Below are 26073 nucleotides of genomic sequence, written 5' to 3' on the forward strand. Positions count from 1 at the left end.
GGGGGTCCTGGGAAGATTGAGACACGCACATACACACACCCCCCCCCCCATTCCATCCCATCCCATGCCGGGGGTCCTGGGGGGCTGAGCCCCCCACTCCATCCCCGGGACCCCGGGGAGCTGACAGCCCCCATCCCATGCCGGGATCCCGGGGGAGAATGAGACCCCCCCTCCCGTTATCCTGGGGGGGGCCTTGGGGGACTGAGGCCCCCCCTCTTATCCCGGGGGTCCCAAAGAGGTTGAAACACCCCCCCTGTACACACACAAGAGTACCAAGCCCCTCGGGGGGCTCTTCCCCCCCCCCAGTCCCTGTACCCCGTTCCCCCACCCTGCAGCCCCCCCATTTCTGTCCCAATCCCACCCCCCCAGTCCTGTTGCCCCCCCCATTTATGCTTTATTCATAAAAGGGGGTTCAAGGGGAGACACAGGATACTACCCCCCCCGTGCAGTGTAGCCCCCCCCCCAAATCATTCCTCTGCCTGGAACTGGGCCCAGGATTATCATCCCCCCCCAAAACAGGGGGTGCAACTGGGGGGGGGGAAGGACCCAGGCTGACCCCTTCCCCTCCCTCCCAGGGTGTCCCCCCCCCCCAGAGAAGGGGCTCAGGAGGATGTGGGGGTCCCTGCACCCCGAGGCAGCTGTGGAGGGGGGGGGACACAGTGCGGGCTTTGCAGTGGAGTTGGAGGGGGGGGGGCACACATATTTCCCAGCCCAGAGCCAAGTTCCAAAGCGGGGGGCTTGGCCCCCCCGCCACGTGCGCACCCCAGTTCTCTCTGGTGCCCACGATTGGGGGGGGGGGGGGGGCTGAGGATGGGCAAAGCAGCCCCCCCTGGCCAGTGACATCTGGGGTCTGGAGAAAATGGGGGGGGGGACACGACACACACATATCCCACCCCTGGGCCATCCCCCCCCCCCCCAAACGGGGAGGGTGCTGGGTGCAGTCAGGTGATTTTGGGGGCCTGCCCCAGCGTTTAAAAGCGCTTTGGGGCTCCCCCCAGCAGCTCCAGGCTGCTGACCCCAGGCCCTGCCGGACCCCCCCACTGTGCCCCCCACCCAGCAGCTGGGAGGGGTCCCCACCAAGGGGGGTCCTCACCCACCTGCCTCCCACCCACCACCCACAAATCCCCTGTGAAAAAAAATGGGGGGGGTGTGTGATATTGGGGTTCACAGATCTAGGGGGGGTTAGTGCTTTTGGGGGGGGGGGCTCCATCCTTCCTCGAGGGCTGGAGGGCGGGGGCTGGGGATGGGAACGTTGGCGGGGTGGGGGGGGGGATTGGGGGGTGCTGCCCCCAATCTCCTGGTTGGGAAGGGGTGGGATGGAGAAGGTTGGAGCCGGGGAGGGCCAGGACCAGGGCGGGATGAAACCAGGGCGGGATGGAGCTGGGGAGGGACAGACGGACGGACGGGTGGGTGGGTGGGTGGGTGGACGGACGGACGGACAGACAGACGGACGGACGGAGACAGGGCAGGATGGTCCGGCGGGGACGGCTGGGGACGGCCCGCAGCCACCGGGGAGCCAGCCCTTTGCACCTCTGCTGCAGCCAGCCCCCCCGAATCCTCCCCATTCCCCCTCCCAAGATCCTCCCCAGCCCCCCCCCTAAATCCTCCCCAGCCCCCCCAAAGCCTCCCCAGCCCCCCTAAATCCTTCCCACTGCCCCGGAGTCTCCCGGGAGGCCACCGCGGACAAAGCCCGTGTGTTACCGGCGCTGCCGCGGGGCACCGGCGGACCCGGCCAAAAATAACTCCCCGGGATGGCGGCAGCTCCAGCTGAACCCCCCCCCGCCTCACTGTGAGCAAACCAGGCCCCCCCCTCAATCTACTTTACACCCCTCTTCCACCTCTGCACCCCAAAATACTCCGCAGGTGATGGGTGACACCCCCCCCCCAGTATTTGCAGGGCGCGCTCCTGCTCTGCCCCGTGAGTGTGTGTGTGTCCATGCCTCAGTTTCCCCAGGGGGTAAAGGGGAGCGAAGCTCGTTCTCTGCTGCATTTTGGGGGGGTTTTGGGGCGGGGGGGGGGGGTGTCCCACTGCCGAGCAGGTGGAGGAGCCCGTGCTCAGCCCTTGGCAGCGGCCGGCTCTGGCTGGGGATCACACCCGGGAGCGGGGCCAGGACCTGGCTCCGGCCGCCGCTTTCCACTGGAAAACGGGGCTGGGAGTAAATAACAACGCGATGGCTGCCCCCCACCCCCCCCCCATCCCCCCGGCCCCCCTCCCCGCTTTTTGGGGGGCCACCGCCATCACCGGCAGCTCCCCGGCGCGGCAGAGCCGGGCAGAGGAGGGTGATGGATGGAGCATCCCCCCCCCCCCCAGCGCCCTGACTCCGGGTGAGGGGCACGGGGGGTTGGGGAGGGACACACACACACACACACACACACACACACACACACACACACACGTTCCTCGGGGTCTCTTTCACCCCCCCCAAAACGTGCCCAAAGGGGCCGGGGGGTCCACACGGTTCCCACCGGCACCAGCAGCCGCTGGATCCCTCCGCATCGAGGCATCGCCCTGCCAGGGCAGGTGGGCCAAAACTGCGATTTTTTAACCCCAAACCTCATCGCGGAGCCCTGAACACACCCCCCCCCCCCAGAAAACCCAACCCCGTTCTTTTGCTTTTCGTCCCCCTGTTTCCGGATCCCGTCCCCGGGTGCTTTCCCGCTTTTCCCCCCGTTTCGGGCTCTGGAAAGACGATCAGGGAATCGCAGGGAAACATCCAAGTCAGCTCAGGAATTCGCCGTGGCGGGAGTGGAAGGAATGAGAGCGCCCGGCCTTAACTCTGCCCGCCCCGGGGGCTCTGCCGCCACCGCCACCGGCGTCACCGGCGTCACCGGCACCATCGTCACCATCGTCACCGGCACCATCGTCACCGGCACCGGCATCACCGGCACCGGCATCACCACCCCAAGGCCCGGGATGCCGTCGGGTGGGGCTGGCCCTGCCCTGACGCTGCTTCCCAAAAGGGATGTCCCCACCCCGGGGGGTTCGTCCCCACCCCGGGGGGTTCGTCCCCACCCCGATGCCACCCACTTGGGCGAATGTCCCCACCTTGATGGTGGGTGCTGGGGACGCTGGCCCCACCCTGATGCCACCAGCCAAGAGATTGTCCCCATCGACTCTCCCTACCCAGTCTGATGGTCCCCACCCCGATGCCACCAGCCAGGGGGACTGTCCCCACCCCGATGCCACCAGCCAGGAGATTGTCCCCATCCACTCTCCCCATCCAGGGGGACTGTTCCCACCCTGATGTCACCACCCAGGATGTTCTTCCCAGCCTGATGCCACCACCCTGCCTTGATGGCACCAGCCAGGAGATTGTCCCCACCCTGATGCCACCACCCAGGAGATTGTCCCCATCCACTCTCCCCATCCAGGGGGACTGTTCCCACCCTGATGTCACCACCCAGGATGTTCTTCCCAGCCTGATGCCACCACCCTGCCTTGATGGCACCAGCCAGGAGATTGTCCCCACCCTGATGCCACCACCCAGGAGATTGTCCCCATCCACTCTCCCCATCCAGGGGGACTGTCCCCACCCTGATGCCACCACCCAGGAGCACCGTCCGTCCCCATTCCACCGGCATCACTCAGATTCGGGACCAAAGTACTTCCAGGTGATTGAAGCCCCCACCCCACACGGAGACTTTTACCCCAAATCCACCAAACCCACCCCAAAACCTCCTACTCCACTTTGGAACCCCCCCAAAAAGCAGCTTCCCCCCCCCCCCCCCCCCAAAAAAAAAAAAAAACCCAAAACCACAAACAAAGTAATTTTGCTCTCAATTTTCAAACAAGAACTTGGGGCTCAAAACCATCCGAGGAGTGGGTGGGGAAATTCAGACACTGGGCCCCATTTTACCCCATTTCAACCCCATTTTACTCCATTTCAGGCCTATTTCAGACCCTTTTCTCCCCATTTTTTTTTTTTTGAGATCTCCCAAAATACCCTCAATCCCATAAAAATAACCTCAAAACAGAGGGACTTCCTCACCCGCTGGCCCCAACACCCGCTCGCCTGTTTGCTTTACAGGGCAAGCAGGGATGACACACACACCCCCTTACTTTTTTCTTTAAAAAGAGCATTCTTCAGTAAAAGGGGAAAAAAAAAAAAATTTAAATGCCATTTTTCGAGGCTGGCACCTCCCCTTAACCTCAGACCTCCCCCCAAATATTTCCCCTGGCCGGCATGGGAACGGGGAGCAGAAAGGAGCTTTGTCCCCCCCAGCTGCGGCTGCGTCGCCACAAAAAGGACTTTTTTTTTTTTTTTTTTTTTCTTTTTCCCCTCCTCACTTGTTGCTCTTTAATTTTATATTTTCAATATCAGGGCGGATGCAGCAGGCTGGGGGAGATGCTCAGCCCCCTCCCAGAAATGGGGTTTGAGTCACTTTGGGGAGGGGACACCCAGCATCCCACCAGCAGCCTTATTTTGGGGCAATTTGCTCCCCCCCAAAAAAGCTGGGTTTGGGGACACCCAGGACCAGACGGCGTCACCCCCATGAGCTCCCAGCACCTTTAGGCTCAATAACCACCCAGGACCCCCCCCAAACCCCCTCCCTGGGATCCCCAATCCCCCCCCTCCCACCCCCCCCAATCCCTTCTCCAGCTGGGAATCCACCCCCAGCTCCTTTCCCAGCTGATCTGGATTCACTCAAAGCTCCAAAACAGGCCTTTTTCCCCCCATTTTGGGGGGGGGGGTTTATCACACACAGCCCCTTTGTCCACCAACCCCCCCCCCCTCCAAGGGGCTCTTCTGCCCCCGGCCCCCACGGAAAGGTGGGCAGGGGGCCCCGGGGAGGGCGGGGGGTGGGGGGGGGACACGCCGGCATTTTTGTGAGATGATGTCAAATAATTCGCCCTCGTCCCGGCCCCCCGAACCCGGCCTCTTCCTCCTCCTCCTCCTCCTCCTCCTCCTCGCGGAGGTTGGGATGAAAAGGCGACTCTTTGGGGAAGGTAGAGCCGCACAAAGGGCCCCTTTGAGCCTCCGACTCGGAGCCGCCTGGTAGAGGGGGGGGGTTTGAGGGCAATCGTGGTGATTTGGGGTTTTTTTTATTTGTTTGTTTTTTGGTTTGTTGTTTTTTTTTTTTTGGTGTTTGTTTTTTTTTTTTTTTTTTAGGGGGGTAATTCACATCCTCGCACCCCACATTTGGGGAAGGGCTGGGGGGCTGCATTAAAGCTGGGGGGCCGGCGTGTTCTGCGCAGGGGGAAGCTGCACCTTAAAAATGGGGGGGTTTGCCCCAAATGCAGGGGTCTGGGATGAGCACACCGAATCACAGCTGTTCACGCACACCCCCCCCCACACACACCTCTTTTAGGGGGCAACCCGCCCCCCAAAATGTTGGGAGCAGCCCAAGAGGGTGAAGTGATGTGCCCCGCCGCAGCACAACCCTTGTATGAGACATCAGAGAATCCCCGGGACAAAACCAGCTTTAGGGGCTGGAAAACCCCTGACATTGGGGTACCAAGAGCCCCCCAAAACCATCCTGGGCTGGAGGGGGGAGGTGGTTTCTCTCCCTCCCCCCCAGAAAAAGAGGGCACAAAGCTGTGGGTGCTGGTGCCGGGGTGGGGGGGGCACCAGCAGGCGCACGCCCCCGCTAATGAGAGCTGCAATTAACCCAAATTAATGAGGGCTGGAAAGAGGCTGGCGACGTTTGTGGGGCCGGGGGGGGGGGGTGTTTGGGGTGTCGCGGGGGGTTGGAGGGGCCAGATAAAACCGTCCCGGCACGGGAACGGCCGCTGCCCCTTGGCTTTGGGGCCAAACCCCGTAAATCTGGGACAAGTGCTGCAAAAAGCGCTATTTTTATTAGGCTAATGATGGATGCGGCCTCAGTGCTCCGTTTTTGGGGTGCCAATAAGAAAGCAAGGGGGGGGGTCCTGGGGGGGGGGGGGATCACCGGCTGCCCCATCGCCCCGTGCTGGGGATGCTCTGCTCCCGCCGTCCCCGCCTGTCCCCTTCCCTGTCCCCTGACAAGCGCCCTAAAAAAAAAGGTCGGAATAAAGGCGAACCCCCAAATTTGGGGAGTTCAGGGTCCCCGAAGGCAGAGCCCGAGGGGGGGGGCGGCCGTGGGGGCAGGATCTGTCCCCGGAGGGGGACGGCGGGTGTTTCGGGAGCTATAAATACCTCCCAGCCGCCGCCGCCGCCCGCTTGAGGTTAAATAAACCGCCCGAAATAGAAACCCCGATTCCGGCCCCGGTTATCTCCCGTGTCGCTGGATCCAGCCCCGGGGGTCCGACCCCTCTCTGAGCCTGTCACCCCCCCCTCCCCCCCAAATCACCCACCGGAATCCCCCCCCCCGCCCCAAGTTGGTGCTGTATCCCTACAAGGGGTGACGGGGCTGGTTTAGGGGGGGGCTGGCTGAGATACGGGGGTCACTGGGTGCTGGGGTGGGGAACACATCCCCAGCCTCCATCTTCTGGGGGCCCCCCAACCGCTCAGAGCACCCCGAAGCCCATCCCTGCTGCGTCACACACCCCACACCCCCCCCCCACTTTATCCATCCCAAACCCAAAACTATCCATCCCACACCCAAAAGGTGACCCCAAAAGACACCCCAAATCCAGGCAGGGCTGAGCGCTGCTGGGGTACAGCCTCCAGCTTCGGGCCCAGGGACGCCCCAGCACCCCCAAAACCCACTCCAGCTCCTATCCCCAAGTTGCAGGAGGGGGTTTCACCCCCTTTTTCCCCGCTGGAGCAAAGATGGGGGGGGGGGAATAGTGAGGGATTCAGGATCCTTTGATGCCAGGTCCCCCCCCCCCCCCCCAAGCCACCTATTTGGGGTGGCAAGGAGCCAGAGCCCCAGGCGCTGCCCCGCGGCGTCCTCCAGCCGGCACAAAGCCGCCCTCTGTGTCCCCGGCCGGAGGATGCCGGAAAAAAAAAAGGAAAGAAAAAAAAAAAAAATTAAATAAATCAGGGGAAAAAAAAAAAAAAAACAACCAACCCTAAAAGCAACGTTTCTTACGGGGGCCGGCTCGAGGGTCCCGCGGCTTGAACGGAGACCGGGCTCGGGGCAGGATGGGGCCGCAGGGGGGATTTGGGGGGTTTGGGGTTTTTTCTTTTTTTTTGGAAAGGGAGCGGAAAAAAAAAAAGCAGCGGGGTCGCGAGGCCTAATGAGGCGCCGGGGGTGGAGGGATTAGAGGGGTGGGGGGGGGGATTTGTGGGGGGACCCTGGCTGGGCGGCGGGGGGCCGGGGCTGGGCAGGGCCCGTCGTTAGGAGAAATTACAATCAGGAGTGTCGTGGAGTGTGCAGCCTCCCCCCGCCCCGCAACTTGTCCAATTTGGGGATCAAAAAATTGCACCGTGGTGGCATTTGGGGGGGGGGGGGATGGACATCTAGAGGGGCAGTGTCTCTGCGGGCTCCCCCGCCCCCATCTGCTGGGAGATGGGGGGCAAGAGGGGAAACTGAGGCATGCCTGGTCCCACCCTGCCGCGGGGCCAGGGCGCTCTGGGGGAGGTTTGGGGACCCCAGGCTGCAGGGGATGGAGGGGGGACCCCAAATCTTCCCCCAGAGCAAATCCAGAGCTGCAGGAAATCAAAGATTTGGAGGGGTGTGTGTGTGTGTGTGTTAACCCCCCCCCCCCCCATAACCCTAAATGCTAAGAATTGGACCCAAAGCAGAGCCCCGCCCCCCCCGAAGCCTTAAGCACCCCCACATCGGGGTGGGGGGGGAACCCCAAAAGCACCCAGAGCTCAGGTGGAAACTCCTCCCCACCCATTTTCAGGGCTCACGGTCCGACACCCCCCACCCCCCACCCCCCCCCGCGGCGTCTGCCCCGGGTTTTGGGGCACCTCCCCCTGGTTTCGGGGTACAAGGAGCTGCAGCCCAGGGATGTCGTGTGTGTGTGTGTGTGTGTGTGTGTGTGCCCCCCCCCCAGCACACACTCCCCCCCCCAAGGCACAAGGGCGTCTGTGTCCACACACGCCGTAAATCTGGGACTCGGCGTTAGAGGAACTCGCCTCATTATCCCGCCGGAGCGCCGGCCGGGCCGCTCAGCGTTTACCCAACAATGCGGATGCCAATCGCAACACGCGGCCGCTCGCTGCAGCCCACAAAGGGCATTTTTGTCCCAAACAGCTTTTTTTTTTTTTTTTTTTTCCCTTATTCTTCCCCCCCTTCCCCCTTTTTATTTTATTTTATTTTTTTCATAGCAGCCGTGATGGATTCAGCATCCAGGCGGGTGGGAGATGGGCTGACGCTTGGCACCGTGTCACCTCCCAGGCCTGGGGAGTGGGGGGGGGGATGCGCTTTGCCGATAGGATTTGGGGGGGGGGGGTGATGGGTTGCAATGGGATGCTGGGGGGGGGAAGATCTCCGGGATGCGCGGCCCGCGCCGTCCACACTTGGACAGCAAACACCCCCCCCCCCCCCCCCCGGCTCCTGGTCCCTCAACCTTCCGCACGGACACTGAGCTACTCCGGGCCCGGCTGTCGGACCGATGGTTGTACCCGACCGTGGCCGGGAGGGACCTCGGGGTGCCAGGAGCTCGGGTGGGGGTCCTGCCCTTTGCTCGAGGGACTTGGGGGTGCGCAGACCCCGAAACCGCCGCAGCCAGAGCTTTGTGTTCGGCTGGATGCTTCGGCCCCGGGCCAAGCCGCGGTGAAAACGCCGTAGAAAGGAACCTCTGAGAGCCAGACCTCCTCCATCATCATCGTCAGGGGTCGGAGGTGCTGGGAGGAACCTCCCTGGCTTGGGGGGGCCCCAACTTCTACGGGGAGAAGCTCCTCCACCCCGGAAGGCAAGGAGTAGGCTAGGAAACCCAGAGCGAGGTGGCCCAAGGGACCAGGCGAAGGTCCCGGCCCACCCTCGCTCAACGCCGAGAGCTGGAGATCGTCGATTTACCCGCTGAACTGAGCAGCAAGCCCCAAATTCTCCACCGAGGCATCGTATCGAGGCGGCCCCGGCCGCCTCCGGGCCAGGGACTTGCTCCCTGTTTGGATCCGCCTGGTCCGGGTCGATACTGGCACCGGTCGGAGGCCAGGCCGGACCCCTCTGCAGGGACCAGGGGGGCTGGGGACGTCCCGCCCAGCCCGGGGAGCCAGGAAAAAGGGACAATCGGGGAGTTCCAGCGGATACGACTCCTGGTTTCCTCCTTTTGGGAAGCCAGCGGGACGCCTGGAGCAGGCGGGAAAGGATGGAGAAAGGTCCCCCCAGGCAGGAGGGACCACCTCGTCCGGAGGAGAAAAGAAACCAACCCGATCCTTTCGGGCAAAAATCGGCGAAGGTTTTTGGCCGGTGCGTTCGCGGAGGCACAACCCCCCTGGGGGAGCAGGGAGCGTCGCCCCGAAGCTCCCCGGCGGCAGCACCGGCTCTCCGCCCCCGATAGCTGCAGGATTTTGGGGAGAACTTCCCCCCCCCCCCCCAAAATCCCCTCCTGGGTGGGAGATGGGGGCTCAGGGAGATGCAAATCACCCCAAAGGGCTTCTGGAGACGCCCCGGGCTCAAAAAGCTCGTTAGCAGGGAGCAGGGCAGGTAATTCCCGACTTCTAGGCACAGCTCTGGGAGCAGATGAATGGAGCATTGAGCCCTGGGGTGGGAGACAGCGACGTGGGTATTTGCAGAAGCCACGTGTGTGTTTGTAAGGAATGTCAGAGACGCTAATAACTGGCTCTTTGGAAATATCGGGCAAAAATCTTGCTCATGTCTAGGAATAAGGATACAGGAAGGAGGAAAAAAGTCAATATGACCTGAAAATCCCCAGGCTGGGATGGCCAGGCAGGCTGGGCAATGTGATTTATTCTATTAATAAGCCAGAAAGAAGGGCAGGGATAAATGCTGAATGCATTTTTGGTGGCCGCAGAGGGCCGGGAGCCACGCGGCCGGGGGGGGGGGGGGGGGGGAGCCTCTTCGGGGTCCCAGCGCAGGCGAGGCACAAGCCGCCTTTGACGGGGCCATTTTCTCCCTGGCTTTTTTGGGAGCAGGGAGCCAAGGAAAACACTGGGACTTGTTGATTTTGTTCCCGGGACACCGTAAGGGGCTCTTTCAGCCCCGAACTACTGCTCGGGAGCGGGGCGGCGGGGGCTGGGAGCTCCTTCCCGAGGGTGGGACAAAGCCCTGCAAAGCAGGTTACTGGGACAGGGTCCCCCTTCCCCAACCTCACCACCCCCAGCGCCAGCGAGCGTCGAAAGCCGCGGCGGGAACACGCCGCACGCGGCGGGAAAGGCCTCTCGACTGCAGCTCGCAGCAGCTCTGGCTCCTTCCTCCAGCAAACGGGGCTAAAACACCTCCGTACCGGGAGCGCCCCAGCCTGCCGAGTGATTTATTTCACCGAGAAGGTGAATTACACAGAACAGCCTTCCCCGAGCAAGGGCTGCTCGCTACCAGCGACGCTCCAGCTCCTGGTGCAGGGCTACAGCTCCCGGCCCGTTTTATTTAACCACGAATCACGACACGTGCACAAAAAGAGAAGAGTTACTCTGTTTTTTTTTTTTTTTTTTTCCTCAGATCTTTACTTGCAGTAAAAGATAGAAAAAGGTAGTAAATGAACTTGGTATAAAACACACGGAGGGGAGAGGGAACAGGTACAAACCAGCCTACAAAGAACAGAACCTGGCGGGAGCAAGGGGCGAAAGGGAGAAATTTTGTACAAAACTACTGCTTACAGGTAGAGAAAAATGTATAAAATATCCCTATCTGGAGGCAAAAATACAAAAGTGGACGTTATCTCAGTCTTTACTCATACTTAAAAAGGCTATGTACACGAGGGAAAAGCAGCAGGTTCCGCGGCTGGGGAAGCTTGTCAGACACTCGCCGCTTCCTCCCACCTGGCGCTCGAGAAGAAATGAACCCAGGCGAAAGCACCAGCACAGCCCCACCCGACCCCCCGAGAAAAACGTGCAGAAGCCTCGGGACGTCCCCCGAACTCCCACTTTTGGGTGGGTTTCTGCCGTTTCCCTCTCCCCCCGCGTGGGGGAAGAGGGCCCGGAGGTGCCCGTGGAAGCACTTCTCGCCGCGGCCACGGTGCCTCGGCCTTCCCCGCAGCCCTGGCCCTCGCGTCAGCCCTTATCCCCGGGGGCAAAGCACGTGCAAAATACCCCGGTGAGGGAGGAGCGACGCGTCCAAGGACAGAGGTGGCCAGAAGCCGCGAGGAGGCAAAGCCAGGGCGGGCAAAAAAAAAAAAAAAAAAAAAAAAAAAGGAGAAAAAGACAAAAAAAAAAAAAAACCAAAACCAAAACCCAACAAACCCAAACGCACACGCAGACTTTGTTCTTTGTCACTCGGGAGAAACGTTTGGAAATATGTACAAAACCAACTCAAGGGCGCATCGGCTCGGCGGTTCCGTACCGAGTTTCCGCAAAGAGCCGATGCTAAAGAACAGGGGGGGGGGGGGAACCAAATCCTCGCGAAGAAAAACGCCTCTGCCAAAGCAGCATTTAACAAAATAGTTACTTTTAGAGACGGCGGCTCCTGCCCGCCACCCTGGGGGGGGTGCCCGACCTGCCCCCGGCCCGGCTCGCTGCGGGCGCCAGGTTGTCCGCCCGCGGGTGCCGAGGGGCAGGGGTTGTGCTGGGCACGGGAACGCTGGCTCTGAGGGCAGAGCCGAGATCACGCGGCAGTGGGGGACGCGCCGAAAACGTTCTGCTACACGCAAAACCCTCCCCACGTGTCCCCGTCCCCCCCCAAACAGGCTTCTGCCCACCCGACCTCCGGCTCTCCCCACCCCGGGGGTCTCCCCCCTGCCCCGTGGAGCCACGCCATCAGCTCCGAGCTGGCAGCAAGAGCTGCAAAAAAGCAGAAGAGGAAGAGCTCCCTGAACGTCCGGAGCTGCCCCTTCAAGTCTCAGCACCTGAAACTGCTTGTAAAAATAGGTTCTGAAATGCAAACAAAATGCGGAAAAAAAAAAAAAAAAAAATAAAAATTTATGCAAAAAATGGCAAAGTGTGCTTCTGAACGTTTCTATTGCGCCTTGGTCCGTGAGCGGTGTTTTATCAAAAACAGGGTGCAGAGTTGGGTGCCCGGGTGTCTGAGGGAAGGCCTGGGCAGGCCCGTGCCCGGCGGGTGCTGGGCCAAACCCGGGCGCTTCCCAAACCATCTCGCGAGGCGGCGGCGCTCGGGCGCGACGTCATCATAACAGCTTGCGGTGGAGGATTTCCCAGGCCATTCGCTTTCGGAAATAGGGCATGTGTTGCTTTTTTTTTTTTGGGGGGGGGGTGGGTGTAAAATAAAGAAGAGAAAGAAAACGTACATCAGCGTGCCTTTCCCTGCAGCTTTTCCCGCAGCGCCTTTCTTTGGGGGGGGGAATTTATTTTCTGATTATTGAAAACAAGACAGCGGATGAGATCTAGGTAATAAGGTCGCTCCGATGATGTGTATTCCCTAATAATGAGAAGCGAGATATTTGCACAGGGGGTGCTCCACGGAGGCTGCTGTCAACACCGAAATCCCCTGGCCTTCAGGGTACCAGCGCCCCACTGCCACTACCACCGTGGGCGAGCCCCACCCTGGGTTTGTGACCTTTCCCCAGCCACCCTGGGGGGGTGCCCCACGGGCCCGAGGGGGGCAGGAGACCCGCGGGTGGCTGCGGGGGGGGGGGACTGGCTTCGGCACCTCGCGCTGCGAGGAGCAGCGGTGCAGCCCCGACGCGGGCCGGGGGCACCCTCGAGCCCACGGGGGGCATTTGGAAAAAGCAGAAGGTGCGGGAGCGGGGGGCACGCGCCCGTGTGTCCCCCCCCCTCCGGGCACGAGGGGCCACGCCGGGGTGGGGTTTACCTGCGTGAAGTTGATGGGCTTGTCTTTGGTAATGCAGTCGGCGTATTTGCAGGCGAACATCCCGCAGTCGCTGCCGTTCATCTGCTGCGGGATCTCCTTGAAGGGGAGGACACAAACCCAAAGGTCATTTCCAGAGGAGCTGCTGGCCTGTCTGTGCGTGTGTCTGTCCCCCCCCCCTCACCCCACCCTTTCTCCAGCTTCTAAGGACGGGGAGCTCCACGTGAAGGACCTCTCTCAAACGAGCCCCAGCGAGGCCAAGCCCGCCCGGGCGGGCGGCCGCCAGCGCGAGCAAGGGGGGCTGAAGGCAGGGGGGTGGGCAGCAGGAGGGGAGGCGGCACTGGGGCACCCCCCACTCAGGAAAGTCTCCCCGCCAGGCTGGAGGGGATGGGCAGCAAAGCCACCTGCCACTGAAGATCTGGGCTCTGTTCACCACCAGAGCACGTCCGTCGGGAAAAGCAGCCAGGAAAGGTGCTGCTGGGTCAGCAAGAGACCCCCCCCCCCCCCCCCCCCCCCAAACCTCCCCCAAACCCACCTGACTCTTCTTACTCAGCAAGGACCAGCCATTAGTGTCGAACTCTTTCCTTTTCTTGTCAAGACTTTCCTGTTTTAGGTATTGCCTGGAGGAACGAGAGAACAAAGAAAGCTTACTTGGAGGGAACAGGGGAAACCAGCCAGTACACCGTACGTCAGTTTACCTAAGGTGTCCTCTGCCGTGTTTGCAGAATTCATGCAAAATGGAAGTCCAATATTTTCGTCTCAGTATTGGCCATTTTAAAAAGGGCTCTATAGACCCGGGCTTTGCGGCAGTCAAAAGAAGGACCAGGCAGAACTTAAGAACTCATCCAAAAAAAGTACCTGCCAAGCAGAGAGTCAAAACCACAAATAAACCGGGGAGAACAAATCTAATTCACCAGAGAGTGACTGGGGGCAGAGAAGAGCTTGGCAGGCACCGGGCTGCCTCCGCGGACCCCCGCAAGCCGCGCGTTAGACTCGAGGGGAGACTGATGGCGTCTGGTGATCCCGGGCCTCCGGCCTTTTGAGGCTTCTTACTTCGCGTGAAGGCAGACAGGAGCAAATTTGTCACAACCGTAACAGCATCCCAGCAGCTCTGGGACAAGCGGCCTGGGTGTAAAGCACCAAAAAAAAACCCACCACGAAGCTCCGCTCCCGGCTGGCGGCGGGTGCGGCTCGCTGGCAGATGCTCTCCTGCAGCTCTTCTCCCAGGTTCCCTTCCACACCTGGTTTGATTTCTTCTTGCCGCAGCAGAAGACAAACAGCAAGAGCTTTCAAGGAAGGGGGAGAATAGGGGAGATGACCCGGGGTTTTCCTCAAGAAAGGTCGGAGGCTTGGGGATGGAGGAGAGGCAGCCCCGGGAAAAGCCACCCCAGAGCCGTCTCCGAGATGCCGGTCCAGGGCCCGAGTGAAAGCGGGGAGCACGAGTGGGAGAAGGGGCCAGCCGTGGTGGGGGTGGGTCGTCCAATACCTCTCAGAAGCCTTCAGCAGAAGGGAAAGAGTTAGAGGCAGGCCCATCCCAGCTCCTGGAAGCGGAGAAGGCGGCAAGCTCACCGCTACTGGCCCATCTCCTCTGCCCGGAGCGGCTTCCACCGGTTTGGCCTAAATCAAACCACTGGGAGAAGAGAAAATTGGGTGGCTTTTTTTTTTCCTGCCTCCTTGAAAAAGTTTAGGAACGCCACCAAGATCATGCCCGAAGCACGCCCAGGCAACTGCCACGCGTTTTCTTCTGTGGATGTGAACACCTCGAACCCTTCCCTTCGCCGGGAAGCACCAAAAAGGGGGTTCAGGAAGGAGACGTCCAGGTGGACCAGAGGGAGCCGAGGCAATGGGCCCAAGACTTTCTTAATGTCCCTAAAGAAGCCCCTCTCTGGTGGCTGCCAGCGCTGTTCAGTGACATTCAGCTCTGCAGACACCTACTGCTCATCTTGGTCGCCAAAAAGATCAGGGAGATCTACAGCAACCACCTCCTTCGCGCTTGGCATCTTCTCAAAAGAGCCCTGGGACTGTCGGGGCTGGGGTCAGAAAGTTTGGAAAGGAGAAGCGGAGGATTAGATGCTGCTGGCTCGAACGGAGCGGGTCACGGGAGCATCTGGCACGGAGAGGGAGGGAGGCTTGGCCGCCAAGGCGGGGAGACGTGCCATCTTTGGGAAATTGGATCCAGAAAGACCCGGCTAAATCGCATCTTGCTGTTAGTAAACGCCGAGGGGAGAGGGGGGCGATGCCACCCGCAGACAAGCCCGGAGGACGCAGGGTTGGACTCGCTGCCCTGCTGCCAGCCAGGGGATTTTCTCCATCGTAACTCCAAAGAACTACTCAAATAAGAGAAACCTCTCCCAGGCCGAAGAGTCCCTGAAAGACCCGGGGGGCCACTGAACAAAGGCCCCCACGTGGCAGCAGAACGACCCAGCGGCCTCGGAACGTGAGGCCAGCCCCTTCCCAGTGATCGCGTCCCTGGAAAAAAGAGCCAGAAATCGGCTTTGCTGGATGTAAAAGTGTCAGGGAGGGGAGCCTCGCTCCTGGCAGACCCCCCCGAGACCAGATCAGGTCCAGACAAGCGTTTTCCATCAGCCTTCATTAGCGGGACACGCGCTCCCAGCCCAGTTCCCCAGCACTGGGTCCGCTGGCTGCCAGCGCCTGCTGTAATTGCTCTTGGGGAGCTTCTCCGCTTGGCCGCTTCGACTCGGCTGCCGCTTGGACAGGACAGAATCAGCAGGGGGGAAATCTCAGGGCAAAAAAAAAAATAAAATAAAATAAAAATGTCCTTTCACTGAGCAGAGAAGTCTCCATGTCTCATCTCCAAAAATAAAACCTCACGGACGGAGAAGCAACTCCCTGCAAGGAGTTCAAAATGAGGGCGAGCTGAGCCTCCGCCACGGTGGCCGGAGGAAGGGAGCGGATTATCTGCGCCACAGGACAAACGTGGTGAAGACAGTCGTTAATTAACGGCTTCAACTGCAATTAAAAAAATAAAAATAAAAAAAATCATCCTGGCAATCCCTGCCTACTACAGCCGAATCCCCCGCTAAAAAAAAAAAAAAAAAAAAAAAAATAAATATAGCAGCGGCACACAGCCCACGCTCTGTCGTGCCCGCCGGAGCTGTGCCGATAAATGACAGGACGCATCACAGGGGACCCGTGAGGCTCAAACGGGGCCGGAGCTTCCGCGAGTAAAGCGATGGGGCGGCTTCAGCCGGTCCAGATTTATCCCCGAGCCGCAGCTGCAGTGCCGACACGCGCGCAGCCGCCGGGTTTCGAGCCGTTTTCTAGAAGAGAGAGGGAATAAACCACCGGGCGCGCTTCAGGCTAACCGGGGCCGTCACGGCCAGCCTGCCCCGGGCCACCGGCGGGCACGCCGTGTAAGAAACCCAGCACCAATCCTGCCTCGGAAACGGCCGGGGCCACCTCTGAGGAGGGGGCTGGGAGAAAATGCCTTGACTCCAAACCGCGAGACAACTTCGGGAGGCAGCACTTCATTAACGAACTTGGTCGGTATCTCAAGGAGAGAAAGCTCCACGCGGGATTTTTAAGCGGAACTTACACACCCGACCGAATCCTGACATGCCCGAGGTGCCCCGTCAAACCCTGCGGGCTTTTCATCTCCTTTTCCTAAATCTGAAAATGGGTTTTTGCTTTCTACAGCGCTTACTTATGCAAAAACCTGCCCAGGCGCCTCAGGGAATTGCTGAAATCAACTCCACAGCGTCCTGCTAAATGTCTGAGAGCCTCGAAGTAAAGGGCACCCAAAGGTAAGCATTTCAAGCGCTGCTGCTCGCAGGAGATAAGAAGATTTCACAGGCATGAGTCGCCTTGTGCGCTCTATCCCCTCAGCTCTTCTCCGGCCTTGCGCCGCTAGAATCAAGTCTGAAACCGATTCTCACAGGTTGATTTACACCTGCTCCAAAACACAGACCCTTGCAGCAGAGCTGAGACACCGAGCGCTGCGTTTCCTCCAAGGAGAAACCCACCCCCCCCCTTCCCCCCCCAAAAAAAAAAACCAAAACCAGAGGCAGCTTTCTTCAAATCCTCTCCAGCTCTCACACTCAAGTGGTGTGGAAAGTCCAGATGCTGAAACAAAGCATGGCAGCCTCCAAACCACGAACAGCCGTGGTCCCTCCTCGCTCCTAGCCCAGCCACGGACCTTGTGTTTAATCGGTTGCCTTCCCCGTGCCTCAGTTTCCCTCCTCTAAGGCCTGGCTAACGGCAGGGCACTCACCACCTTTAGGAAGCTCTAACGATTGAAAGCATGAAAGGGTCACTAACCATGAATAGGACCTCCGTCCCTTCTTCCCGGTGTGATCCTCCCACTGCATTCAACCAATAAAAGCCTCCTAAAAGGAAACAGAGGGAAAACAATTACGTCCAGGGCAACAGTGACCTGAAATCCTGGCTCTCCACCACTCACCCCGAGTGGCCAAAACACCTGACATCCTCTGGTGCTCTCTACCCACCGGCGTGGGGACCTGCTTCCTCGTCCCGGACCCCTAAACGAACCACGGGCAGGACTCCCGGGTCCCACCTCTCACCTCACATTCCTCGGGATCAAAAAATTTCAGGCGGAAAGGAACGGATTTCGCCCAGCCTATCCCTGCCCCAAGGCAGGCCAGCTCTGCTCGCACAGCTCTCGAGCACAGAGGCAGAAGCCACACAGTGAAACGAAGAGACGCTGCCCTGAGCCATTGCCAAAGATTTTATACTTTTCCTTTTCCTATCCCTTTCGACCAACGTCAGGCCAGTGTGGAAAAGGGAAACAGCTGGTTTTTTTTCTACAGTTATTTAAATGAACCCGGTGCACGCGGACCGCAAAGCACCCCAACTGGAAAACAAAGGTGCTAAACGGACTGGAAATGGCATCTGTCTGCTGCCTGTCCTTATCGGTATGCACATTCCTCGACTGACTGAGTGACACCTCCGCTGACATACTCAACCCCATGCCAGAAGACTCGGGATCAGGTTCCCAAGTCAGTGTCGGAGCGGAGCCGAGATGAGAAGCAGAACCGACGGCCGACCCAGGGTCAACGCAGGAACGACAGAGGAGCTGGCGACCGCGTTTTGAAAATCCCTTGGCGATGTGATTTGTACCAAGCCTGACGGCCCTACGTGACTGGGGACCTGGGAAAAGAGGGGCTTTCTGCACCCCCGCCCGGAGAGCAGCTCCTTTTTAAATCGCACTCCGGTCAGGAGCAGCTTCCCAACGTGGGACGACAGTTCTGGGTTGGACATGCAGGCACCTCTCCCTCCTGCCAAGAGCTCGGAGAGTAGGCAGCCAGCTCCGCTCCCTCCCGGGGCGTTGCTCAGGATGGGAAAACCAAGACCTCGCCTGCAGTTTGAGCCCAGCAAGAACCAACCAGCTTTCACCCAGCTCTGGTTTGGAGGCACGGCACACTCGGCAAAGAGACCCGGGCAGACCTTTATCCGTGCCCTGATGCAAGAGACGCTCCCACGCCCTGCACCTCCCACCGCGCTCTCCAGAATCTCCTCGAAACAAAGGGCCAAGCCACTGAGCTGATCTCTGCCAGGGGCAGGGAAAGCTCCCACCTGGGGGAAAGGGGCCAGGAGACGGCCGTTTCTTCAAGCAGCTGCAGGGCAAGGGAAGGACCCCATCCCTCGGGGGTTTTCCTCTCAAAGATGGTGCCCAAGAGGCCTGTAAGACTCGCAAAGCCCGATGTCCTTAACAGAACAGGTCTGAAACCTGTCTCTACCCACGAAGACGACACCAGCCTCACCGACAGATCTTCTGGGCAGAGGTGAAGGCAGGGCACCGGCACGGGCCTCCCGCAGACCAGCTCTGCCCCTGCGGACCGCGTCGGCAGCGCGCGGCCAAACACGAGGTGGGATGCGCCTCCGAATCCTCCTGGCGGGACCCAGGAAGGGACCGGCCGGTTTTTAAGCAGGCACAACTCAAATGAGCGCTACTCACAACAGTATCCTGCAGGCTTCGCTGTTTATTCCACCCATGGAGTCATAATAGGTGATGGTTTTTTTCCTGAAGTCTACAACCTACACAAAGAGAGATTCGTTAATGACGCGCAACGCGAGGAGCTCCGCTCTTTGCCCGGACACACACTCTGCCGACAGAAAGCAGCAAGTTTAGCCCGTTTCACAGCAGAGATGGATTTTAGGGGACTTCCACCACCCTCGGCACAGCCCTCCCCAAAATCCCCCCTTGCTGCTGCTGTTATTTAACCGCTCGCATCTCTAAATCAGGCTCTCCTCAGAGCGGCCCGCTAAGACACAAGAGCACTCTGTTGTCCTTATTGTTAAACCCGCAGGCAGGTAGGTTTACAGAGGCTTTGCTCCGCCTGACGTGTGCATAACCCAGCAGCCCAAACCACGAGTCCCCCAGGTGGGTTTCGGGGGCCCCGCGCCCCCTTTCCACACCGCCGCCCACCCAGGCGAGCCCCGCCTTGCCGGGCAGCCTGACAACCCCAGGGGGAGGTTTGAGCGAAGGAGGCCGAGGCAGGTTTAAAACCCACGGGCGATCTGTGACCGCGGAGGGGCCAGCAGCCAAGAGAAGGGACGGAGCAGATCGGGGGCAGGGGGGAGAGAAAGCTGCGCGGTATCTGTCATCTCAATCTCTCCAAAACGATCCCGGGGCAACGTCTCTAAAGGTGAGTTTGTGGGAACGTGGAAACAAGATCCTCCTCTGGAGAATGAGCCGGCCTAACGTGACCTTCCCAGCTGTCTGGTTTTTCTTTAAAGCCTAGAAACGCACCAAAAAGTCGCAGCTATCTTTTTACTCACTCCAGGCTTTGAGTTTAGCCACAAACACAACGTTTTCCCCCCTCGTGCAGACACCTGACAACCGCGTCGGCTCAAAAGCCATGAAATTTTAGCCTCAGCCAGGTGGGTTTATAGGACAGCCTGCTCCAGCTACGCCCTGCTGGGAGTAACCAAAGCACTCACTGCTAGGCACCAATGCACTCCCAGGTGAATAGGCACCAGGAGGAGATCCACCGAGAAGATATCCACTTTTTTAGTCCACCGTTTCACCGCTTGGTACCCCGCCGTTTTTAATTTGGTAAAGAAGAAAGTATTGAACGCGTGAACCGCCGGCAAACCCTTCTCTTTGCTCCGCTCCATCAGCAAATTCATGTAGAAATTAATTATCTGGGAAAGAAAAAGCATCCAGGACACGTTAGTGCGGTGACACCTCTGGGTAAGGTGCTCTGCCCCTGTGTGAAAGTAAGAAATTGGGTTTGCCTCTTCCCGTCCCCAGGGGGATTTACAACAGCTCAACCGCCCCGAAACCTTCAAAAATCCAGAAAGATGTAGGAATGCAGCCTTCTACATTTATTTAATTTTGCTCTTGTTCCCCCCTTGATCACATCCAGGGTCAGGTCCACTCCTCCCAACACTATTTCTTCAAGCGTCTGGTCTACACCGGGGTTTCTCCTCAGATTAACTGCTCCAAAGCGCGACCTACAGCCCACACCGACTATTCACCCCCCGACTGCTTTCAGCACGGAGAAGGCAGACGCGTTTATTCACTCCAACCGACTTCAAGCTGCCGAAGAAAAACGTCCGAACGACCCAAGGTAGCGGCTCCTCACCTCATCATTGAGCCAGTTCAGATTGTTGAGGGTCTGAATGTCCTTCCGAGTGATTGTTAACCGAAAAGCTTCGCTGAGGACCTCATCCTGGTTCCCGCCTCGGAACACGTTCTTTATTTCCTTTTCCATTTCCTACGGGAAGGACACAGACAGCACTGGAAGGGAGAGTCCCTGCTGCTCCCGTCAGAAAGGCTGGATTCAAACCCCGGTTTATTCGTTGCCCCTCGAAGGATAAACTCGCAAAAATCACATTCATCTTTACATCTTTTACGCAGGCAAGCGTCTGCCTGCGCCCGCCGGATCCAAGCAGCCCTACCTCAGTGATTTCAGGGAACTCCTCTTCGCCGTCGGCTGACTTGGCATCCTCCTTCTCTTCCGGGACCACCGTGACAGGGATTTCCTTCTCAAGGGGTACTCGAAGATTTAAATCCACCAGATCCTGCACCGAATGTTCCTGCTCCTGCAACCGCTGAAGGAGAAGGCCTTTAGGTTAGGTGGCGCCCGACGGAGTCGCCTCGTGAGGGAGCTACGTGGGGGGCCAGTTGTTCCTGGAGGTGCAGAAAGGGCCACGGCGCGGGGAACGTCCATCCCGGCCACGACACCACCCAGAGGGAAGGGGAGGCAACGAAGACACCAGACCCCAAAGGAGTCCACTTTTGTCATTCTCCCCTTTCCAATTTGCTTTCTACCCCGGGGTTATACCGTTCGGGCTTGCAAGGGCCGCTCCTCCAGTAACCCCTCCCCGTTACCTGGCTTTGCAGCTGTAAGGCCAGCGCTTTCTGCTCTTCAATTTGCCGCCACCTCTCCCGAGCTCGCGAATCGTAGACGCTGGTCCTGAAAAGCCCAGTTCACGTGAGCAAACGGGCGGTTTATTTCTACACGCGAACACTGGCGACGAGAAAACAGAGCGGAAAACATGTACTTACAGCTCTTTGATCCACAGTTCTGCCTGGAAGAACGGGAGGCTAAAACGGGGAGAAAGGACAGGTGTAAGCGCTCGCCTTCACGCGGAAAGAAAGAAATTGCCTGAAAAGTGATTCGTGAGTGTTGTCTGAGGACAGCCCTCCTGCCAGAGCCCGGTCTCACGAAAGAGGTTTGATGCGTCACGCTCACGTTCCTGTAACTGCAGCAAACTGCTCTCTCTCCACGAGACGTTCAGAAAGCCACTGGCCACCTCCTGCTCTGCAGTCTCACCTCTCCCGTGGAACTAAAAGCTAGTGTGACCCACCCCTTCCCTCTAGATATCGTTTTAGAGCCTCTTACCTTGGTGCTGGGGTTCTGGAATCCTTTACCTTGAGCAAAATGACAGAGTCTGACCCTAAAAAAAGAGTAAAGTTTATGGAATGTTGTGTTCCTCACAGTTACCACCCACCCCCACGACTGCTGCAGGAGGCCAGAGAAAGAGGGGGAGGGAAAAAGCAGCTCCGCCACATACGTTTTAAGCTGGTTGCCAGGTTTTGGGGTTTTCCTTTCGGGTTTGGTTTTTGGTTGGTTGGGGTTTTTTTTTGTTTTGTTTTTTTTTGTTTTTTTTTTTTTTACCTTCAGACTGCACGTTAGATGCTGGTAGATTTTCTTGGCAACGCTGGGCTGTGGAGTTACCGGACTCAAAGATATTGGGGGGATAGCTGGGGGCGGAGTAGAGCGACGGTTTGTGCGGCGGCTGCTCCGGCGCTCCCAGAACGCCGGCCGCGGCGGGCGCAGCGCCGTGAGCTTCAAACAGCTTCGAGTTCTTGCTGGGAGCTTCCTTCGCCACGGTTTTGCCCGAATTCGAACACCTGGATCTAGGAACAACAGAAAGCAAGTTCCCGGCGAACAAACGTGGCGCTGCCGGCTGGGGAAGAGCGTTTCACATACTCACAGGTGGAAGGGGAAGAGCGAGGAGGGCTTGGACGTGGAAAACTGCTTTCCTGTGACCATCTGAAGCAACTGCCTGTAGATCTCCCGCTCTTCCTCTCGAACAGTCTGCAGGGAAACAACCAGGTGTGTCTAAGCCCGCGTGATTTCAACGCGGGCACCGTGAGCAGCCAGCAGGTGCACGGGGAAGCAGAGGTTTTATGGGCGGGAGCGCGTTCCCAGGGGTCTTGAAGAGTTCAGCCACCGGCCTCGATCGCACCAACGGCAGCTGAGGTCTGAACGGGAGCAGAGCTGAAGCCGGTTCCGCCCGGCGGGAGCAGCGAAGCCAGCACGAGGCAGTCGGTTCGAGCCGCCTCAAGCGCCCCGAAGGGTTCTCCTCCGAAAGAACCGCCCACCGCACGCTCTCCCGGCCTTTCCTTTACCTCTTCCGCCGTGCTGACGAACCGCCGGGGAGTCTTCTTGGGGCTGAGCAGGCTGCGGCGACACGGGCCGCTCCAGGAAGGGCTCTGAGCGGGTTTGATCGGAAAAGCCGACGCATGGCAATGGTGGTTGGATTTTCCCACGAAGCTGTTGGACGTCCCGCTGCGAGGAGAGAAAGGAAACGCTTCCGCTCGACTTTGTGCGCGTCCGGACCCGCCATCGCGTCGTGTCCCCCCCTCCCCAGCCTCAAAACCCACCCGAGAACCAGGCTACCCACCCGAGAACCAGGCTACCCACCCGAGAACCAGGCTACCCACCCGAGAACCAGGCTACCCACCCGAGAACCAGGCTACCCACCCGAGAACCAGGCTACCCACCCGAGAACCAGGCTACCCACCCGAGAACCAGGCTACCCACCCGAGAACCAGGCTACCCACCCGAGAACCAGGCTACCCACCCGAGAACCAGGCTACCCACCCGAGAACCAGGCTACCCACCCGAGAACCAGGCTACCCACCCGAGAACCAGGCTACCCACCCGAGAACCAGGCTACCCACCCGAGAACCAGGCTACCCACCCGAGAACCAGGCTACCCACCCGAGAACCAGGCTACCCACCCGAGAACCAGGCTACCCACCCGAGAACCAGGCTACCCACCCGAGAACCAGGCTACCCACCCGAGAACCAGGCTACCCACCCGAGAACCAGGCTACCCACCCGAGAACCAGGCTACCCACCCGAGAACCAGGCTACCCACCCGAGAACCAGGCTACCCACCCGAGAACCAGGCTACCCACCCGAGAACCAGGCTACCCACCCGAGAACCAGGCTACCCACCCGAGAACCAGGCTACCCACCCGAGAACCAGGCTACCCACCCGAGAACCAGGCTACCCACCCGAGAACCAGGCTACCCACCCGAGAACCAGGCTACCCACCCGAGAACCAGGCTACCCACCCGAGAACCAGGCTACCCACCCGAGAACCAGGCTACCCACCCGAGAACCAGGCTACCCACCCGAGAACCAGGCTACCCACCCGAGAACCAGGCTACCCACCCGAGAACCAGGCTACCCACCCGAGAACCAGGCTACCCACCCGAGAACCAGGCTACCCACCCGAGAACCAGGCTACCCACCCGAGAACCAGGCTACCCACCCGAGAACCAGGCTACCCACCCGAGAACCAGGCTACCCACCCGAGAACCAGGCTACCCACCCGAGAACCAGGCTACCCACCCGAGAACCAGGCTACCCACCCGAGAACCAGGCTACCCACCCGAGAACCAGGCTACCCACCCGAGAACCAGGCTACCCACCCGAGAACCAGGCTACCCACCCGAGAACCAGGCTACCCACCCGAGAACCAGGCTACCCACCCGAGAACCAGGCTACCCACCCGAGAACCAGGCTACCCACCCGAGAACCAGGCTACCCACCCGAGAACCAGGCTACCCACCCGAGAACCAGGCTACCCACCCGAGAACCAGGCTACCCACCCGAGAACCAGGCTACCCACCCGAGAACCAGGCTACCCACCCGCGACCAGGGAGGAGGCTTTTATCGGCGCGTTGAAAGCCGAAGCCTGGCTCTCCCTCAGCTCGATCCGGGGCCTGTGCGGCCGAGCGGATGCCGGCAGGTGGCACTGCGAGGCCGAGGAGCCGCAGCCTGGAAACCCCCCCCCCCCCCCGCCAGACCTTCCCGCCAGATCCACCAGCTTCCACCCACGCCCCACAAGATGGCTGCACCTCTCCCCCGCAGCCACCGCTCTCGCCCTTTTTCGTTCACCCGCACCAGCGGATTCCCTCCCTCGCCTCGCCTCTCCCCACTTCCCACGCTCAGGGCTCCCCTAACGGCTCACGAAAAAAAAAAAAAAAAAAAAAAATACGCGAGGCGGTCCGGCCTTTCTCTCGTTGAAATTAATTTTCCCTATTTTGCAAACAAACGTCGGCCACCGTGGGGATTTTCCGGAGCCACAGACGTGACCCGCTCTGGAAAGGTCTGAAGCGACACAAGTTTATACCAGCTGCAAAACCAGCCCCTGCCCCCAGCACCTCTTGCACTAACCAGCAGGTTTTCATCCCAAAACGACGTGTTATCTCTCCCTGCGTCTCGACGACGTTCCCGTTCACACCCCAGCACTCCTGACACACTCCAAACCAACCCGGGAAGCCGCCAGGTTCTGTGAGAGGCAGGTTACGCCACGCTGCACCCTCCCAAAACCAGCGCTCGCGCCCTTCACCACGCACCTTCACCACGGGGGGGGTTTATAAACGCAAAAAAGGCACCTACGGCCCCCAGCCAACCTCGATCCACGCAACTATTTCCACCCTGAATTCACTCCGTCTTGCTACCAAGGGGGTGAGGGGGTAAAAACCCCTGTGTGAAGTTCCCCCCAGGGCTCCGTGGCGGGGAGCTGGACGCACCTGGGGTTTTTGCGAGCTTCAAGGTAAGAGCCTCGGCTCATCCTCGGCTTCTGCGGCGCGGAGCCCAGCGGGGGAACCAAGCCCCTCCACTGCCCGTTGGCGCTGGAACCGAAGGCTCGAGGCTCCCCCGCTGCCCGGTAGCTCTCGGGGCAGGGGACTTCTGCAAGGGAGAAACACGGCAGCAGTCAAGAAAGAGCCGCGTCTCCCTCCCCGGGCTGCCGAGGGGAGGGAACAGCCACAAAACCTGAGACCCCGGGGCAGAAAACGCGGCTTTACCTGGGCTGTAATTGAGAGTGCAGGACGCATTTCCAGCGGGGCAAGCGAAACCGCTGATCTTGTTGGGTAAAAACTGTGTGAAAGGATGGCAGGTTTTTGTGAGAAGAAAGCGCAGCTCCATCTTAAAACGCCAGGTGTAATAAAACCACGGGGGTAGGTAAAAAGTTAACACACACCCCCCCCCCCCCAGGGTCCCGTCATTATAAATTAGTAATTAGTGAAGCAGAGCGGTGCAATAACAGGTCTGACACGCAGCCGAAGCGTGGCTCGCTCTCCCAGCCCTTCCCAAAACCCGCTCTGCCCCGTGCGACGCGAGGTGAGAAACGCTGTCCTCACGACAGGGCAGAAAAAAAAAAAAACAACAACAAACCCCCAAAATTATGAACTGCAGGGCTCCGCCGGGACGCAAGCCCGCGCGACACCCACGCGTGGGTTCCCCACCCACGGATCCCGCGTCTTCACTTCGGTTTCCCACGGCGGCTGGGAGCGAAGGGAGTTTGCGGCAACGCGGGGCCGGCGGGACGGGGCCCGAGGAACCACCCGGCCGGTTTGGAACTCGAGGCCGGGGGGACACGGGACCCCCCCCGGGAAGGGGAAAAGGGAGTCGGAGAAGCCCCCAGCCCCCCCGCAGCAGGTGTGTGTGTGTGTCCCCCCCCGGGGAGCGGGGCCGCCCGCCGCAGCACCTTGCCGGGGGGCTGGGGGAGCGGGGCGCGCCGGGGAAAGGCCTTGAAGCCGGAGCCGGGGTCGGGCCGCGCCTCCATCCTCATGGGGGGCGGCGGGGGGGAGGCGGAGCCGCCGGCAGCACCCCCCCCCCCCCCCCAACCCCCGGGGGGCG

The 26073-nt window shown here is 59.9% G+C and overlaps 1 protein-coding gene across 4 annotated transcripts; it reads right to left on the minus strand.

Annotated features, from left to right (window-relative positions):
- Positions 1-10409: 10409 nt before the first annotated feature.
- Positions 10410-26073, minus strand: SENP1 (SUMO specific peptidase 1). Of its 4 annotated transcripts, none has more exons than XM_042796932.1 (16): positions 25922-26073; positions 25239-25311; positions 24963-25122; positions 22541-22700; positions 22123-22226; positions 21804-22045; positions 21528-21582; positions 21191-21229; positions 21014-21098; positions 20581-20733; positions 20265-20396; positions 19618-19821; positions 18632-18711; positions 13232-13316; positions 12700-12795; positions 10410-12118 (listed from the first exon to the last, which is right to left on the minus strand). In XM_042796932.1, exons 1-16 carry the CDS (start codon positions 26003-26005, stop codon positions 12056-12058), a joined length of 1815 nt encoding a protein of 604 aa, XP_042652866.1. In that variant the 5' UTR covers positions 26006-26073; the 3' UTR covers positions 10410-12055. The 4 variants fall into 4 exon arrangements, 3 of the variants coding, with proteins under 3 accessions (XP_042652866.1, XP_042652867.1, XP_042652868.1); XM_042796933.1 differs by lacking the exon at positions 10410-12118 and adding an exon at positions 12140-12306; XR_006165683.1 differs by lacking the exon at positions 10410-12118 and adding an exon at positions 16975-17042 and having other exon boundaries at positions 12761-12795.

The sequence above is a fragment of the Tyto alba genome, unplaced genomic scaffold (assembly GCF_018691265.1).
Source record: "Tyto alba isolate M040663 unplaced genomic scaffold, T.alba_DEE_v4.0 Super-Scaffold_23, whole genome shotgun sequence".
Classification (NCBI taxonomy): Eukaryota; Metazoa; Chordata; class Aves; order Strigiformes; family Tytonidae; genus Tyto; species Tyto alba.

Bases quoted from the DNA above. Each gene is read 5' to 3' on its own strand.
- SENP1 (XM_042796932.1), bottom strand. From the start codon at position 26,005: ATGAGGATGGAGGCGCGGCCCGACCCCGGCTCCGGCTTCAAGGCCTTT. The intron at 22,046-22,122 runs GTGAGTATGTGA...TGTTGTTCCTAG, and splicing joins TCGCTCTTCCCCTTCCACCT to ATCCAGGTGTTCGAATTCGG. The intron at 21,583-21,803 runs GTAAAAAAAAAA...CTCTTTTTTTAG, and splicing joins ATCTAACGTGCAGTCTGAAG to GGTCAGACTCTGTCATTTTG.